This window comes from Camelina sativa, chromosome 19, assembly GCF_030686135.1.
Source record: "Camelina sativa cultivar CO46 ecotype springtype chromosome 19, ASM3068613v1".
Lineage (NCBI taxonomy): Eukaryota > Viridiplantae > Streptophyta > Magnoliopsida > Brassicales > Brassicaceae > Camelina > Camelina sativa.
This window is the reverse complement of record NC_141898.1, coordinates 18955029-18973103: the sequence shown is the minus strand read 5'-3', so window position 1 is coordinate 18973103 and position 18075 is coordinate 18955029. Positions and strand designations below refer to the sequence as shown.

The 18075-nt window shown below is 37.4% G+C and overlaps 4 protein-coding genes across 11 annotated transcripts; 2 read left to right on the top strand and 2 right to left on the bottom strand.

The window, feature by feature from the left end:
• The first annotated feature begins 715 nt into the window (after positions 1-715).
• Positions 716-1244, top strand: LOC109130948 (uncharacterized). The gene has a single exon (XM_019241100.2). It carries the CDS (start codon positions 901-903, stop codon positions 1129-1131), a length of 231 nt encoding a protein of 76 aa, XP_019096645.1. The 5' UTR covers positions 716-900; the 3' UTR covers positions 1132-1244.
• A 5004-nt stretch (positions 1245-6248) lies between these two features.
• LOC104710991 (uncharacterized) lies at positions 6249-8487 on the bottom strand. The gene has a single exon (XM_087500956.1). The coding sequence runs from the start codon at positions 8474-8476 to the stop codon at positions 6263-6265; it is 2214 nt and encodes a 737-aa protein (XP_087357082.1). The 5' UTR covers positions 8477-8487; the 3' UTR covers positions 6249-6262.
• A 783-nt stretch (positions 8488-9270) lies between these two features.
• LOC104766652 (putative protein S-acyltransferase 23) lies at positions 9271-13793 on the top strand. 5 transcript variants are annotated; one of them, XM_010490574.3, is made up of 13 exons: positions 9271-9681; positions 9794-9934; positions 10081-10193; positions 10607-10686; positions 10991-11154; positions 11819-11957; positions 12047-12146; positions 12362-12419; positions 12695-12769; positions 12907-12948; positions 13080-13158; positions 13238-13386; positions 13473-13793. In XM_010490574.3, exons 1-13 carry the CDS (start codon positions 9445-9447, stop codon positions 13647-13649), a joined length of 1554 nt encoding a protein of 517 aa, XP_010488876.1. In that variant the 5' UTR covers positions 9271-9444; the 3' UTR covers positions 13650-13793. The 5 variants fall into 5 exon arrangements, 4 of the variants coding, with proteins under 4 accessions (XP_010488876.1, XP_010488875.1, XP_087356893.1 ...); XM_010490573.3 differs by having other exon boundaries at positions 12850-12948; XM_087500767.1 differs by having other exon boundaries at positions 9293-9681; positions 10991-11128; positions 12850-12948.
• A 63-nt stretch (positions 13794-13856) lies between these two features.
• On the bottom strand, positions 13857-16971 carry LOC104766651 (proline iminopeptidase). Of its 4 annotated transcripts, none has more exons than XR_015590627.1 (12): positions 16703-16939; positions 16217-16413; positions 15994-16092; positions 15810-15920; positions 15657-15719; positions 15332-15425; positions 15048-15145; positions 14815-14916; positions 14607-14720; positions 14439-14522; positions 14266-14340; positions 13857-14177 (listed from the first exon to the last, which is right to left on the bottom strand). XR_015590627.1 is itself a non-coding variant. In XM_010490572.3 (11 exons), exons 1-11 carry the CDS (start codon positions 16827-16829, stop codon positions 14085-14087), a joined length of 1170 nt encoding a protein of 389 aa, XP_010488874.1. In that variant the 5' UTR covers positions 16830-16971; the 3' UTR covers positions 13857-14084. The 4 variants fall into 4 exon arrangements, 2 of the variants coding, with proteins under 2 accessions (XP_010488874.1, XP_010488873.1); XR_015590628.1 differs by having other exon boundaries at positions 16217-16410; positions 16703-16916; XM_010490572.3 differs by lacking the exon at positions 14439-14522 and having other exon boundaries at positions 16217-16410; positions 16703-16971.
• Positions 16972-18075: the final 1104 nt, after the last annotated feature.

Genomic DNA, 18075 nt, shown 5'->3' with positions numbered 1-18075 from the left:
AGTGAAACCTATACGAACAATAAACGAAACCAAAATTGGACGTGGTTTGAGATCAATTTTTAAGCTTCCGCTAATGAAAAATTTTGAAAGTAAAAAAAAAAAAAGAATCCCTACTATGTACAAAAAGACATTTTGAATATCTTAGATGTTGAAACGCTAATGAATCAAGATGGTCTGTTTAACAATCACAAAAATCACAAGATGAAAATTTGATTTGATGAAAATGACAAATTTAAACTAAATTTCAAATTTCAAAGCTAATTCATCTGCAAATTTGAAATTTAAGTAATTTATATTTTATACTAAAACTCTTAATTATTTAAAGATTTGTGAAATACTTTTTTCCGCCGACATCACGGTGAGGGAGGGGCAAGATAATAGAAATGATGGGGGAAATATTAATGAGAAATGGTTTTTTTCGAACTGATTATTTTTTTCTATTACAAATTATTTGTTTTTCTGGGAAGAACATAATATATATTTATGTTATTAGACAAAACCGAATAAAGTATTAATTTGTGAATGAAATCAGCGAAATGATTGAATGCATGTCTCATTTTATCCCTCATGGATATATAAAAAAAAAAAATCAGAGACGGTGTCGCCCATAGGTACTGCGTGTGCACCTCTTACCTCACATAGTTTTGACACAAGCCAGACTTGCTAAACCACATGCCCATCAGTTGCAATTCTTTATATTAACTTTTTGATTCTTTCTTCCTAAACAATTCAGCGGCTCCCACAGAAAATTACTCTCATTCCTACCAATCTTTGTTTATTTTTTTGCATGTCTATCTGTTCCCACAACAATTATTTATAAATCGACCATGCACTCTTAACTCTCCAAACAAGCTTATCCAATTCTCTTGATTGTTTAAAGATCATCTTATCCATCGATCAATGGCACCATCGGCTGCAATGCTCATACTCTCACATCCCCTAATTAGCCACAAAGCAACAAATCAGTATCCGTCGTCTCCCGCCGTTAAGTCGACACGTGTATCCGGTATTCTTTTGCCTTGGAAGGCGTCGGACGGTGAGTATATTTCCACAGTTGGTCTCCAGCTCTTTGGTGATCAAGATACACTAGAGAAGCGTTTCCAAGAGGCTCTTGAACTTAGCTGCTGGTAATTTGTACAAGATCTTGTAATTTTTTTTTTTCCTTGGAAATGGAAGTTATGTAAAAATTTGAAGTGGATTATGTATAATTAAAGGTAATTATGGAAAAATCAAACGACAACAAACAACTATCTCAAATTGCATCTGCATAATCATCACTACGTGTAGCTTAGGAAAGGTGAAGACTCTCTTAAACTTATTAAGACAACGAAGGCTACAACAAAAGCCAAAGGTGAGCAAAGCAGAGCATGTGGAGGCAATATCCAAACCCAATCGGGTTGACAAAGAGATTCATTGACAAACAAAAACCAAACCAAACCGACTTATTAATATTTTGATATTATTTTCGTTACCTAAATAAATTCGAAAACCCATAAAACCCCCAGAAAAAAAAACTTATAAATCCTCTATAAATTTATAATATCGGAAAGCGAAATATTTTATTAATTTATTAATTGGATAAATTAGTTGGGCAAATCTTATAATATCGGAAGCGAAAGAGATTTGCCCAATTTTTTTTTTTAAATCTATTTAAAATAAGATTGTTTTTTTTATAGTTAATAACACAAATTTTCTTACACATATATATTGATATTTTATAATTTATATTATTAATTGTAGTTTTTTTTGTAATTAATTAATAGGTATAGTTTGACTGTGAATGGAGTAACTATTAGTTTGAGCTGGAATAGAAAAAAAAAACAAATTTGAGAAATAATCAAAGTCTAGTCGAGTTTTCGTCTCAGAACTCCCTAAAACATTTCTGACAATCTCAAAAATCCCTCTCTTTTTTTGTCTATTTTTTGATTTTTTTTAAATCAAGAATTCAGCGTTTTACATTATTGTCCAAAGAAAACTAAGATAATTACAAAGAATATCTAGGTCTAACCAAAAGAAATCGGATCTAATACCCGAGAAACTGAATCGGTATCTTTAAAAAAAAACTGTAAAATTTATGTTTAAAACCGCTCTCTCTCGTCTTTCTTCGGGAAACTCGAATCGATTTGGGTGAAACTGTAGAACTAGGGTTTTCTCGTTTTCTTTCAATCAACCAAAAATCGAGTAAGAAGATGGTGAAAACAAGGGGGGGTCGTGTGAGGAGGAGTGAGCGTTTGAAAGAGAAGAAGATCTCACAAGGAGATGGTGGTTCGAAAGCAAAATTCGATTCGCCGGAAGTAGGTGTGTCGGGTTTGAGTCCGGCGACAGTAGGAGGAGAGAGAGCTTTGAGTACGGTGGCAGAAGAAAGTGAAAGTCGAGTTTCGGAGGAACCCAATCCGGTGGTCGAAAGAGAAAATGCGAACGAAGGAGAGAAAGCAAAATCCGGTACTCCGGAATCAAGTAATCAAGAAGAAGATGATGAAGAAGGAGGAGATAATGAGAGATCTACTTCTGTGGAATCAAGAGATGGAGAAGAAGAAGAAAACGATGAAGTGGAAGAAGAAAACGATGAAGGAGAAGAAGGTGAAGAAGGGGAAGAAAAAGACGATGAAGGGGAAGAAGAAAACGATGAAGGAGAAGAATCGGAAGAAAAAGACGATGAAGGAGAAGAAGGAAACGATGAAGGGGAAGAAGAAAACGATGAAGTGGAAGAAGAAAACGATGATGGAGAAGAAGGTAAAGATGGGGAAGAAAAAGACGATGAAGGGGAAGAAGAAAATGATGAAGGAGAAAAATCAGAAGAAAAAGACGATGAAGGAGAAGAAGAAGAAGATAAGGAGGGAAGTTCGAACTCGGCAGGTAACTCGAGAAGGAGTACAAGCGAAAGTGAGAGGGAGCACGAGGAGCACAACGATGCAAGTGTAAGTACAACAAGTCTGTTTCATTCTTTCAGAATTGAATTGGAATTTGAAATCGATATAGTAGAACTGGTAGAACTGGTGCAACTAATGGGTGTAGAACTAGTAGAACTAGTACAACTAGGTGGTGTAGAACTAGTAGAACTGGTATAACTCATGTAAAACTGATATTGTTGCAGGAATCAGAGGAGGAAATAGAAGCGATGCAACCTTTAGGTATGCACTTTGAGCCTAGTCAGTACAACAAGAAAATCAAGCTATCGACAAGGTGTCATATTTTTGAAACTGTGGAAACGCTGGATAAATTATAGCATCCATTGACTAGTTCTCAGAGGGATTGGTTTGAGAAACATCCACAATTCAAGCACATTTTCCACATGCCAAGGGAACCAAACCACAAGCTTATGGGAATGTGGTTGCTCTTACTTCGAACGGCTAAAATCGAAAAAAAGAAGGAAGCATGGTTTGTTGTGAATGGTGTTCCAATCCGGTATGGTCTGAGAGAACATGCGTTGATGTCTGGATTAGATTGTCGGTGTTATCCACTTGATTACAAGGAAGCCGGCGGTATCGAGTTTCGAAGGAAGTATTTTTTACGAAAAAAAAAGATTACACTTCAAGATGTGAGGGGAAAGCTAATGGTAATGCAACCAGATCGTACTCGTGATAGGTTGAAGATGGCGGTTCTCTACTTTTTAGGAAGCATCATTGTAGGCCATACAAAAGAATCGGGGAAAGATGCTGCGGGTATCGATGATTTTGTTGTAAGAGCAGTGAATGATCTAGGTTTTTGTGTGTCTTTTCCGTGGGGGAGATTATCATTCGAGAAAATGCTAGAAGAGATTTCCCATACAATGAGGCATTTGATGGGGTCGTGCATAAAGAGAATGTGATATGGCCTGTTCCAGGTTTCTGTATTCCATTGGAGGTTAGTTAGTTTAAAATTTGAATTTTTCTCATTGTTGATATTTCTTATAAGTGAAGCTGATTTTTTTTTTTTTTTTTGTGTTGTGTAGTTTTTACTATTTGAGGCAGTTCCAATTTTGGCAAACACTTACATTGACCAAATTTCTGAGGCGGATGCAAGTTGTCCTAGGATGTGCAGAAAGAAATTTAAGAGTACCGGTCAGAAAGGTTTTCCTCTAAAGAATATAGGTGATACACTTGGTACAACAAAGGTTAGTCATCCTAACCATTGAAATTATTAATCATTTGAATAAATTGGTTTGTAATGTATCTAAAGTAGGTTGTTTACACAGGCAATTGCTAGTGTGATCCCTCATATTGATGATGAAATTCCTCTTCTCGATTTAATCATGGAAGAAGCTGAGGAAGACGATACCCATGATGTCGTAGTTGCCAGTTGGATGTGGCGCCTTCGTAGAGGACTACCTGTACTTTTGGAGGAGATGTACACAGCCGATGTGGCTACTCGTTCAGGACAAAATGATGCGAATGAGGAAATAGACGCCAATGAACAACCGAGAGAAGATACTATTGAGTTGGTGGAACTTCTAAGGACCATGAAGCAGGATATGAAAACTCAGTTCGATAACATTTCGGTGAAGATTGATGGTCTTGAAAAAAGGATCGAACCGTTGGAAGTATATGTGAAAGAGCAAGAGAAATCAAAGGTAATACTTCGTAATACTATAGTAATACTTGGTAATACTTCGAAATCAAAGGTGTTAACAAAATTTGGTTTCATGTCAGTCGCATGTAGATGATGAGCAACCGAGTACTTCACAAGAAGGAGGGAGAGGGACGAAGAGAAAAAGGTCTAAGAAGTAGTAAAACTATGTTATTTTCTATGTAAAACTTAATTATTTTCTTGGTTTTGTGATTGGTACTGGTATTACTAGTAAAGCTATGTAAAACTACGTTATTTTCTTGGATTTGTCGTTCGTATTTTTGGTAAAACTACGTAAAACTAAACAAAACTAGAGAATTCATATAAGAAAAATATAGAACATGATTCAATTCAAGAAGGAGGCATAATCCTAGAAGTCACATAAAAGAGAGATAGAACATCATGATTCAACAAGAGAATTCAAGGAAAAGATAAGAAACAGAAACTGATTAAACAAGTTTTAAACCAACGTAGAATGAGATCAACTCATATAATATCAATCGAAACACAACCTATCCAGGAGATCGACTCGAGTGGTAAGCAACGCCACCTCCTCCCTTAGTTTGGCAATCTCATCACTCTTCTCCTTAAGCTGCATCTGCAAATTATAGATCTGAGTATGATGTGGTTCAAATTCCTTCAATCTCTCCAAATGGTTATCAACATCCTTCCTTAAGGTTTGGGTTTCTTCTTCAATTGCATCAGCCCAATTTTTCCGCCTGTGCAATCCATCATCCTGCAAAATATATCAACGAACAGACATCATACCCATGTCTCTCAATTGTATTTGATTTAATTTAATTTACCTTATACTTAACGCAAGTAAACCATCTATTTTTCTCTGTTTCTGTTGGAGAGATCTCATTGACGATTCGTTCGCCACATGGGCAAATTCGAGGCATGCCCAAATCACCATCGGCTATGGCTTGTCGCCACGCTTCTAACTTCCTCGCCCTCTTCTGATCAGCATAGTATGGGTCAGCCTCAAATTGTTCCATAGTTTGAGAAGGAGAGAAATAGATCTAGAATTCAACTTTGAAGATGAGAGAAGGAGAGAAGGTGTACTTTAGGTTTCGAAGAAAATGAATAAATGGATATGTGCGTTCACACTGCATTAGGTTTCGAAGAAAAACGAAATTCTGGCCACGTGTAAAAGATGTGTGCGTTCACACTGCGTGTTCACACACAGTTTTACCGATTAATGCAGTTGCACTAAACTTCCAAATAGTTGTACTTTAGAGGTTTCTCAGTTTAATTAGTTATACTAAACCTTAGCATTAGTTTTTTTAGTTTTACAGTTGATTAAACTTAACTAACATACAATTACAAGCTTTTTGCAACTTCATAAGTTAAAAGTTATAATTCTATAACTTTTTCATGCTTTTGTGGTAATTATTTACAAAGTAACATTAAAAGTGTAGGGAAACATTTGTTGAGATTCTTTCATAAATAATTTAAAATTAGTAGATTTTCGAAAATTATTCACCTATAATAGAAACCTATGTAGAACATTTATACACATGTATTATACAATATGTATTGGTTTTAGGTAGTACCAATTTTATTACTTTTACCAGTTTTATCTTAGTTGTGCCAGTTATACTCTATTATATACACATGTTGAAAGAAGAAAACATTAATAGACTTCAAATTAAGTTTCAAACCAATTTTTACATTAAGTTTCAAACAAAACACAATTGATACATGAAGAGGTGAATCAAACATGAACATTATCTCCAAATAACAACCATTGGAGTCCTTGTCTCCGGCGCCTTTTATTCTGCGTCCTAGGTCGAGTCTTTGGTCGTTTTTCTCCAGCAGATGCATACCTTTTTGTTTTCTTTCTTCCCCCTTTTATTTTCCGATTCAGAGGCATGATCTGCATATCTTGGACTTCATCCAGGACATCCCATCGAGACTTATCAGGTACTAAATAAATTGTCCTGCAATATGCAATTGCCCACAGCTCCGTCCAATAATACTTAGAACACAACTCATGTAACTCGATATCCTTACCTCCATATTTTTGGAATGTAATGAAAGACGCCAATGCATGCACACAAGGATACTTTTGTATATCGAAAAACCTGCAACTGCAACTTCTCAATTGCAACTTCACCAAATAAGGCTTTCCGTCACTGTCAATGACATTGTATTCAAGTTCGAAACCATTTAGCTCTATCACCTTTAGTTTCTCAGCAGTTGCCCATAAATCATGTAAGTAGTTCTCCACTAAAGGCACCAATTTATTTGCGACTGATCCAGACACAACATCTTTCCGATGTTCATTAAACCATTCAGAGAATTTTTTAAGTATTGCATCAAGCATGGGTATCAAGGAGTACCTCCTTGCATCTTTAAATACGCTGTTCAACGATTCAACACAGTTGCTTGTGTCTAGGTTGTATCTATCTCCTGGAAAAACACATCTTGCCCATCTTTCTTTCTGGGTAGATTCTTCAAGATACTTGGCAGCAGAAGGATATCTTGTCGTAAAAGAAGCGTAAGCAATGTTGAACTCAGCCACTGTGTAAAACCTACTACACTCCATGAATCTCCATGCAACAACGTCTTTGTTGACGTTACGAGCATAACCTTTCACATTTTGGGATAAATGCCATATACAAAAACCATGATGAGCTAGAGGATACACATTAGCTATGGCAGTAATGAGACTTGTATTTCTGTCAGTCATAAATACTATTTCAGAAGAATCCCCAACAACGGTTTTCAACATCTCCAAAAACCAATTCCAACTTGCATCATTCTCACCATCAAGAACACCAAACGCCAAGGGATAATGGTGACGGTTAGGATCTTGAGCCGACGCAAAAACAAGAACACCCTTATATCCGTTCTTTAGAAAAGTTGCATCCATAGTTATAACTTTCCTCATGACTTTAAATCCTTCAATGCTAGCTCCCAAAGCTATGAACAAGTACATGAATTTATTATTCTCATTGCAATGCACATATGATCTTGTACCATGATTAACCTTCTCTAACATGTGCAGATAACATCGCAGCATCTTGTAGCTTTCTTCTAGGCTACCTTTCAAATCAGTAACAGCTTGATTTTTCCCTCTCAACGCCGTGGAATATGATATATCAACACCTAATTTTGTCTTGACAAGATCCATGATAATTTTCGGAGGTGGAGTTTCCATTTGCCCTGGATAATCACCATGTAAAAGAGAAGCAACTAATTTTGGAGTGCCTTGTCTCTTACTGTTGCTTGAACTTTGACTAGCCCGAGAGCATGTATGCATCTTGTTGTGCCTTCTAATCGAGAAAATATCTGTATCTCGAATCCTACCACCTCGTAAACCCCAGTTACATCCTTCTTTAGGACATTTGACCACATAACGCACCTTGTCCGACTTTACTATTTCAAAACTAAAACAGTTAGCGAATGAAGCTCTATCCACCACATCTTGCAATGCCTTCTTGTTTGGAAATTCTTGAAGTTTAGTCAGATCCAAACCGTCATCCCATGGTTCAATATACTTACCCGGTTCTACAACAGGGCGTGGCTCAGTATATTCATCACCTTCATCACGTGATTCAGCTTCACCCTCTACAGCCTTTTCTTTGCCTACGTAGACAACAATGGCGTTAGGTCCGATTTCACCATCCTTCGCATGTTGGTTTTCAAAGTTCATACCGACAGAACTTTGGTCCACTATGGGCATTGTGGGCACTGTGGGCGCTATGGGAACTTGCTCAGGCTGAGGCTCAGAAGGGATGACATTCACAAACAACATACATCTTCGCTTCTCATAATTAACAGAGTCTAGATAAACATTAACATCCTCATCATCATTAAGCTCACAATGCTCAACTGTTTCTACCAGTAGTGGCTTGTAGCTCAGCTGCAACTGAACGTTACTTTCAACAAACCCAATCTTCCTTTGTATCCTTGCTTTTAACATCAACAATGTTATATTCCTCTTTAACATTATACTATACATGTGTCCTTCAAATTTAAAATGTAGGCTGACGTTCTCGCATATTGTATCCTGCCAAACCAACCAATATAAAAAAATCATAATTAGTACTACTACTAGTTTTACTAGTTTTACTAAATATACCAGTATTACCAGTTTCACCACATTCTCTCTCTCCTATCAAAATCGACTCGAATGGTAAACGAGTTCTAATCGAAAGCCAAATCCATTTCTTATCTAATAGATAGCTCAATCGACCAATAAACCTTTGTAAAACACCCAATGTGCTAAGCTTTCTTCGATCTAAATCCAATTGAATTTCTGAATTTACAAATCAAAAACAATTTCAACAAAAAGCTACTCTAATGAGAAGTAACGCACCTGCATTTTGAAGAACAACTTGATTCAAGTCGAGTTGGTGAAGAACGACAGCAGTAGGAGTTCCGACGACGGAAGAATAGCCGGCGGCTGGGTTGAGAGGTGAGTAACCAGGTTGGGTTTCTCGGGTTGAAAGAGAGCTCCGACGAACAACTTGATTCAACTCGAGTTGGTTAATAACGACAGCAGTAGGAGCTCCGACGTCGGAAGAATTGCCGGTGGCTGGAATGAGAGGAACTTACACGTCGGTTTCTCTCGGGTCGAAAGAGAGATGGGTTCATTTTTTTTTCAAAAAAATTTAATCTAAATCAATTAAATTGTAAGGCTAAAATGGTCTCACCACCTCTTATTAGAAAAGGTAAGGGTATAAAAAATAGAGAGGGAGATAAGAGATTTTTTTTACTCTAAGAGGGAGGGAGTTTTGAGATGTTTAGTCAGTCTAGTCTTGACAAGATCCAAGATCCACGACCCAAGATCCGAGATATACCCACCCTGATCAGACGACCCGATTCGTTCATATCTTTCTTAAGTCCTCACATTTCAATTTCTAAGTTCAGATCGTTGAGCAATCAATAATGGAGTCGTCGGAGATCGAAGTGGTGCCTCTAGATTCAAACTCTCACCAAAACCCTACCGAATCACCAACCGTCACCGACGTCTTCTCCGCCTCTGCTTACGGCGATCTCCACCAACTCAAGCGTTTCGTCGAACAAGATGGCTCTTCTGTTTCTCTTCCCGACGCTAATGGCTACTACGCTCTTCAATGGGCTGCGCTCAACAATTCTCTCCAGGTTGCTCGATATATCATCGAGGTACCGAGTTTTTAGCTCAATTGTGAACTAGGATTCAACCAATATCTCGATTGAACTAGGTCTGTAGTGTTTCCAGTGTAGTGATGGATTTGTGATTTTGACATATTTGCAGCACGGTGGCGATGTTAATTCAGCTGATAATATACAGCAGACGCCATTGCATTGGGCAGCTGTTAAAGGTTGCATTGATGTTACAGACCTTTTACTGCAAAATGGAGCTCGAATTGAAGCTGCTGATGTCAATGGGTTCAGGGTATATCTTCTTTATTTTCATCCTTCAGCTTAGTAATGTCATGCAGAATGGAACAGAATGGGTCACTCTTGTTACTTCCGTTCACCGACCACGAATAAATTTTTATTATAAGCTATTCACTATCTTACAACATGTTTTCTGTGCAGGCAGTTCATGTTGCTGCACAATATGGACAGACAGCTTTCTTGAATCATATTATTGTGGACTACGCAGCTGACTATAATGCATTAGATAACGAAGGGAGGAGTCCACTTCATTGGTATGAGTACTGAAGAATGCTTATAGTGTGTATATTGCCTTTAGCACTGCTCAGTTTATTTTAAATGCATGGAGTAGTTCTGGACATGATGTTTTCCCCCTTAGCACTGACTTCTCAGTGGTTTTCTAAAGTTATTTCTCACTACTTGCCCATCACAGATGTTCTGAATTTATTTTTCGCCTGCCTTGTAAACATCTAGTTTGAGTGTTTTGATGTTAGCCTTACAGGAAAATAATAATTTTTGCACATTATTTCTGTTCATAGAATAGAACATGTCAAAGACTTGATGTATCTTTTTTTTATATTGTATTTTGAGTATGTCTGATCATTGTTTACTTGCACTTGATACGCTGTTACTTGTCATTTGACAATTTAAGAAAGACTCTATATTTTTCCTTGTTTGTTTGACTCAGGGCTGCTTACAATGGATTCACAGATACAGTCCGGTTACTTCTCTTCCGAGATGCATGTCAAAATAGACAAGATAACACAGGCAAATCGAAAACTCTCAATACTTTCTTTTAACAGTATCTACTTGTCTGCTCTAGAATTAGTAAAGAATGGCTTTAAAACGGAATTTTTCATCTACCTTATGATGTGTAAAGATAAGTGCAAAAATAAATATGACTTTCTGAACTCCATGCTTTGAGTGCTGGTATATTTCTGTATGTAGGGACTATTATAGAATCCCGGACTGTTTTTGACTCGCTAAAAGTGTAGAATGCTGATGCCCCGATGTATATTTTATCCCATTTTCATAGATACAGAATTCTTACATTAGTCACTTTACTTGTCAGGCTGCACTCCTTTGCACTGGGCTGTAATTAAGGAAAATGTTGAGGCTTGTTCTCTGTTAGTTCATGCTGGAACGAAGGAGGAACTGACATTGAAAGATAATACAGGATCCACGCCACTTAAGCTTGCATCTGATAAAGGTCACAGGCAGCTCGCTCTTTTCCTTGTACGTAATTGTTTAGTGTTGCTTGCTACCCTTCTAACATCCGTAAAAGGAAGACATCTTGATTGTTCAGAATAAGGTTTTTGAAATTTGATTAACGAACCTCGCATTTTCTTGCTGATTTGCTCCTTGATACAAAGTCTCCCTCTTATTTCATTTCCGTCACCATTAGTTGGACGGATATAGCTTGATAAGGTTATTAACAAAATGTTTCAATCAATATAGCCTTTTAAAATTCTGTAATTTTGTATTTACATAAATATGAAATAGCAATCGCATTCAACATATGAGAGTTTGATGTACCTATGGTTATAAGTGTACAGTTATTATATAAGCCTCAATGTTGTGATGTTTGCTTTTTCTTATGCAGCTTTGACTCAGATTGCGATACTATGCTTAACTGAATTGACTCTGATTTTCGGATATTATGGAGCTTCATTGTGATATAATTGTTTCCACTGTCTGTTTTAGGTCACACTTTAGTGCTCTCAATATGATGGCTGTCTCTTTAAGGCCATAGTAGGTTTTAGAGTTCACAGTAAGAGAGATAGCTTGTTAAATGGTGGTACTGTTGTTCAAAGTTGTTTGCAGGGCTATTTGTTATGTTCTAACTGTTTCCATTTGATAGGTTGTGTTTCCTGAGAATCCAATTTTTGATATTTTTCAGTCGAAGGCAATGCGAACTCATAATAATAGTTTTGTGGACAAGATCTTCTGTGGAAAATTGGGAGAGAGTAGCTATGCTCCTATGTTGTTCAGCTTAATAGTCATTCTTATGGTCCTCTTCAGCACATCCATTATTTCAGGTGAATAATCCATACAACAAAGTAGTGTGTGTTGAGTATCTTACTAATGAATTTATTATTTAGTCCTGAAATTTTGCGTTTATGTGTAGCTTCTAATCTCCCAAAGATAACTGCTATGGTTGGTTTGTGGGCATGTTTCGGTCTTTCATGTGGCGTTTGCGCACTGATAACTTTCTATCGTGTTAGCAGGTATCCTTATTAGTTATCTTCAATGCTATCTGAAATTTTTGAACATGTGTATTTCTGTTTGGTGTAGTTATTTAATGAGTTGCGAGATATAGCATTACTTCTTCATTAAGAAATGAGGAGGTAGACATATGATTCTGTAACTACTTGTGACTCTGAGAGACGTGTTTGTGGTGTATTGGTCTTGGAGTGATAAATCAGTCATCTGTTTTGTACAGCAAAGATCCTGGGTACGTTAAAAGAACCAATGAAGCTGACAGCCAACACACTGCCCATGTAAGTTAAACTTCCTTTTCGTGTTTCCCATGTTGAGAGAAAACATTCTGATTGAACTGTTGATCTGATCAACTGTTTTAGCAGTTTGGCATGCAGTCTATATTCGGTTTATGCATACACATTCCAAATCAGTATCAGTATGCAGTTGTTCAAGCCTCTCGTCTTAAACATGCTAATTTATGCCTGATTTAAGCACACACCAATTGTAAATCAATCGAACAGTATAGGTGTTCTTCTGAAAGTTTTTTTCACATATTATCTTCTGATGGTTTCAGGACCCTTTGATTGGTATCAATTTCAACAGTCCCTCATGGAAAGGAAACTGGTCCCAGCTCTGCCCTACTTGCAAGGTTTTTTTCCTCATAAACCCTTTCCTTAGAGTGAAACCCAACATTTTTTTTTTCTAGTAGAGTTATCGCACTTTCTTCAGATAATTAGACCGGTGCGATCTAAACACTGCCCCACATGTAAACGCTGCGTTGAGCAGTTTGACCATCACTGCCCCTGGATTTCCAACTGTGTTGGTAAGGTAATAGTTCTTTACATGGCGAGTCTCTTTCACTTTTTGTTTATTGGCAATATCTCACTTGTGACATGAAAACACCCTGTTATGCATATATTTCGGTTAACGGTGTCTGTATACAATTATTCGTCTCGCAGAAGAACAAACGCGACTTCTTAGTCTTTGTGATCATGGGAGCTTTAACATCATTCGTTGGTGGCACAACTGCTGTTCAAAGTATGTGACTGAAACAACTCTCCCTAGCAATCCTACCATTAAATTTTGCTATTTGATAAAGCATCTGTTTCTGCTACAGGATTATGGAGAGGTATCCCACAGATACACCCCAGAGAGTCATGGATTCAACATATAGTCATTGAACATTCCGATGCTGCCGTGTTTCTGTTTTTCGACTTACTCATTTTCATTGCGACAATGACGTTGACAATCTCACAGGCTTATATGGTTAGGAAATCTCAGCTAAAGTAAAGAATAGGCTCTCCATCCCCCTCTGCAAATGATTATATAACAGTTATTGTTGTCTACTGCAGATAGCTCGGAATATTACAACCAACGAATTATGGAACGCTAAAAGATTCAGTTATTTGCGGGGACCTGACGGAAGATTCTACAACCCTTATAACCACGGCTGGCGAAGAAACTGCACCGATTTTTTGGTTCATGGCTACACCAGGGACGACGAGGTTGTCCCGTCTTCAATTCTCTGAAGTTACATCTATTCATCTCATTAATGTACATATAGATATCTCCTCTTTGATTCATATATTGCAAAGGGTGTGCATGTTTATGCTCCTTTACTTCACATCTTACACTAATATTTTTTCCATTATCACTCGCCAGTTTCACCAAAATGTGCTACTCAACCCATTTAATCTCGGACCCTCTTTCTTAGGCTTTTTTTTAACAACGCAATGTTTTAAGGTATAACCAAACCAGATTAGTTTCCAAGTAACAATCATCATCTCGGTCCGGGTTTCAAAACATTGCAGCTTATGTGAATAACATTTGGTTCACGTTCAACACACTCTGCGAATGCCCATGCTTATGTGAATGTAATGTTAACTTTCAAAAACAAACTTGAAAATATGAGCATAAGTCCCAAAGAAATGAACAAAATGAGCAGCTTCATTCCATCATATGCTTCAACCCATAAGTGCTTTCATCTTTTCATTGGCAGCCACAAGTTCCGCTGCTATTCCTGGCTCATTTGCCGAGTGCCCAGCATCATCAACAATCTGCAGACCATGTGTCGTGTTACACCAACAAGCAAAAACAAACTTGGAAAAGATCTTCAAGAAAACATCCAAAAGACTTAAAGCTTACCTTGAGCTCTGCCTCTGGCCATGCTTTGTGCAGATCCCAAGCAGACATCATAGGACAGCATACGTCATACCTTCCCTGTCCATTGTAATAATCCAAACCCAGTCTCAATCCCATAATATATATAAAAAGTCTATATCCAAATCCAAGTTAAACTGATGCTTCTTAAAACCTACACAAACATATCACCATTAACAACATGAGATATGCAAGGCCGTGGATCACACAATCCTGTTGTCTGTGTTTTCTCTTTATATTACCTATAGTTAACACAACTCGGCCTCACTGGATCAGTCTCCAAACCAATGAAATCCACAATTCCTATTCTTTTATGAAGGATGTACCTGAACGATGGTGGTCTTAATATGTCGAATTTTATCAACATTGTCTAGCAAGTATGAGTCAGATGGAAAGAAACCCTTGTTAACAAAGTAGTGATTTTCAATCCTTGCAAACGCCTGCAGAGCAAAGTGTCAACAGTTAAGAAATCGGTTTGAAGATTTTACAAGACCAATGAATCAAGATAAGATTGGAACACTCTTAGAAACTAACCAATGAAAACTTATCATCTTCTGCCTTTTGAATGTTGTCATTATTCGGAAGAAGATAAGCAGTCGCCATTTCCCATTTGGTCCAAGCTCTTGCAGCTGCATACTATAAGACGCATAAATTTGTTAGTCCGCGCACACTCTTTCGGCAAAAAAATCCAATTTCCTTCAACAGCCAAAAAGAATAATAATGTTCAAAGCATTTTCTCGTGTAACAGTTGTAAGATCTCGACTCACTCGAGTTTCCATATCATCAGAGTCCAGTCTCTTGTGATATGCGTCCACAAGGCTACCTCTCTCATTTTCTGGAATCAGATCTCTGAACTCCTCCCAAGCTTTAAAAAACAAAGAAACAAAAACTCATAATAAAGAGAAATAATAGAAGCTCTTGAGCCAAAATCTACTACTGCTGTATTTGCACATAAAACTCTAGTCCCAATATCACTAAAGCTTATATAAAAAAGGCTATAAAAGCAGACTATAGTAATCAGTAACTCCAGGAATGCAAGAAAGAGAATTACCATCAGGGTATATAGCAGCAGCACCACCTTCGTAAAACCAATCAATCTCCTTTTTCCGCAACAGAAAAATCCCTCTAAGGACCAAACCAGTAACCTTGCACCAAAAGAGTAAACATATATATATATATATATATATATATATATCTGTCAAGTTATGAACTAAAATACCAAAAGAAACTACTTACTTCATAATTCCATCTATTCAGATCACAATCCAATCAATCAATAACCTATCGTTCTTGTTCCATCTATTATGCAAACTCGATTCGTAACAAAGTAGAATAATATATCTCAGATGTAAGAATGTAAACATAACGATATGCACCTTGTCAGGGTGAGACTGGCTGTATGCAAGTGCTAGAGTGCTTCCCCAAGATCCACCAAAAACCTGCACAAACAGAGAAAATTAAGATATACATGTGTTCCATGCCAACAACAACAACAACAAGAAGCATATATTTGGAAGAAACTTCCTCACCTGCCATTCTGGAATTTTCAAATGTTCTCTCAGTTTTTCAATGTCATTCACAAGGTCCCATGTGGTGTTTTCCTCCAAGCAAGCATGTGGGGTACTCTTTCCTGCACCTCTCTAGAAGAAAACTTAGGGGTGAATATATATACAAGTTGGAAAAAATGTAGTGTAGTGTCCAAAAGAGACCAACCTGGTCAAACAGAATAATCCGGTAGAACTCAGGATCGAAGAATCTCCTATTATTAGGAGATGTCCCTCCTCCAGGCCCTCCGTGAAGAAAAACGACTGGCTGCAAGATGTAAATTCTCACAATTACAATGCAAAAAAGGTTAGAAACCTAAAAGACCAGAGAGAGAGAGAGAGAGAGAGAGAGAGAGAGAGAGAGAGAGAGCTACAGAACATAAATGACGTACGTGGCCATCGGGTTTTCCTGATTGCTCGAAGTAGAGTGTGTGAACATCTGAAACCTTTAAATTTCCAGTGCTGTATGGGTCAATGGGAGAATAAAGGGTTCTCGACTTGTTCACCACCAAAGCCTCTGCTTTAGGTTCCATTAAATCACTCTTCAACACCTCACTCTTACTGCAACAACTAATCTTGCCCTTTCCTACTAAATTATCAAAGAAAGAAAGCTCAATTCAGATGATGCTGGATGTGGATGGCTACTACTACTAATTGACGATTTATTTTAATTTGAGTTGCAAAAAGTTTGAAATTTTTTTAAATCAAATTGAAAACTCCAAAATTCCCTATATATATATATATATATATATTCCAAGGCATAATAAACTTGTAAAAAATTAAACGAAATCATACACTCGATATAATTAATAGAAACCCTAGGAGCTATGATTAAGGATCATGCGAATGATTAATAAGTTGATAGAAGATAGATAAACCTGGGAATGGGAGATTGAGATTGTTGTTATGGTTTTGTGGAAAAAAATTAACACAGAAGCAAGAGGGCGAAAAGGTCGATGGAAGTACGTAACTGTGCCTGTGAGGGATGATAAGCCCAAATCTCATATTTATCTGAACTTTTGCATATATTTCGACTATTTTTTTTCTTTTGGTAGGGATGAAACTGAAAGATTAAACTTTTTCTATTATTTAAAGTTATCTGTTTTTTTTTTTTGCGTCCGAGAAAACAAAATGACCATAATTGCACAGTAAAACTAAAACACAATAAGCCCTTGATAATGAAATCGAGAAGGGTGAAAGTGATCTTAGCAAATGGTAAATCTTTAATGTACAAGACACTAGGGATTGAGTCCCGCTCCCTATGAATGTAAGGATTTGGCTAATAGATCGGTTTATTGTGTGATTGACAAAAAAAAAAGTTGAGAAGGTTCTCCATGCACTAGAGGATCAAAATGATCTTATCTAGAAGCCATGAAGGTTTTCCTAAAGCCAAATTGGACCGTAGTCTTCCATCCTGTGTTACACTCTTTTCAATAGCTACCGCCACTTTATTTGCTGAGCCCGCCACTGCTTGGCACTCCCATCATACAAAACCAACCAAGATACGATGAATAGCGCCTAAAAGAACACAAAATCGGGGCCAATCATGGGGTGAATTAATAGCCTCCACCACCATATGATTGTCTATAGTGACTACCACCCTCTCAATGTGCAAGTTCTGTAACGCTTCTAACGTCCACATAATACATTGTAAACCCGCTCTCACAGCCGAATCTGTTCGACAAAAACCATCTCTAGTATGGTACACCACCTATCCATGCGCATCTCTGACCAACCACGAATCTCCATACATAGAAGAACTATTAATCCAAGAAAGAGCAACATTACACTTTAAGTTTCCCGACAATGGTTTACACCATCTGTTCTCCAGCTTTTGATTCATCTTACACCAAGTTGAGTCCATGTTGTCAAGGGTCTCCTTAGAGCATCTTTTTGTGCTTTTCATAACCATCTCCCTCACATCTCCTTGTTTGCTTTGAAAAATAATTTTTTTTTTATGTATTTCCACACTGCCCACAACACCCAAGTAATAGCCAACCTTGTCTCTTCAGGGAGCCAATGATCATGGAAAACTCTGTAAAGATGCTAACAATTCTTTCTATATCATTCTCAGAAAAACCGTCGTATGGTGGAGGGATGTTAGCCAACGAAAAAGCTTGGCAAGCTACATAACAACCAAACAGTGTGTGCCCAATTGTCTCAACCTGACAACCACAAATCTGACACCGCAAATCCACACTTAGACCTCGTGAAGCCAAACAATCTAAGACTGCCAATGACAATATCTTCC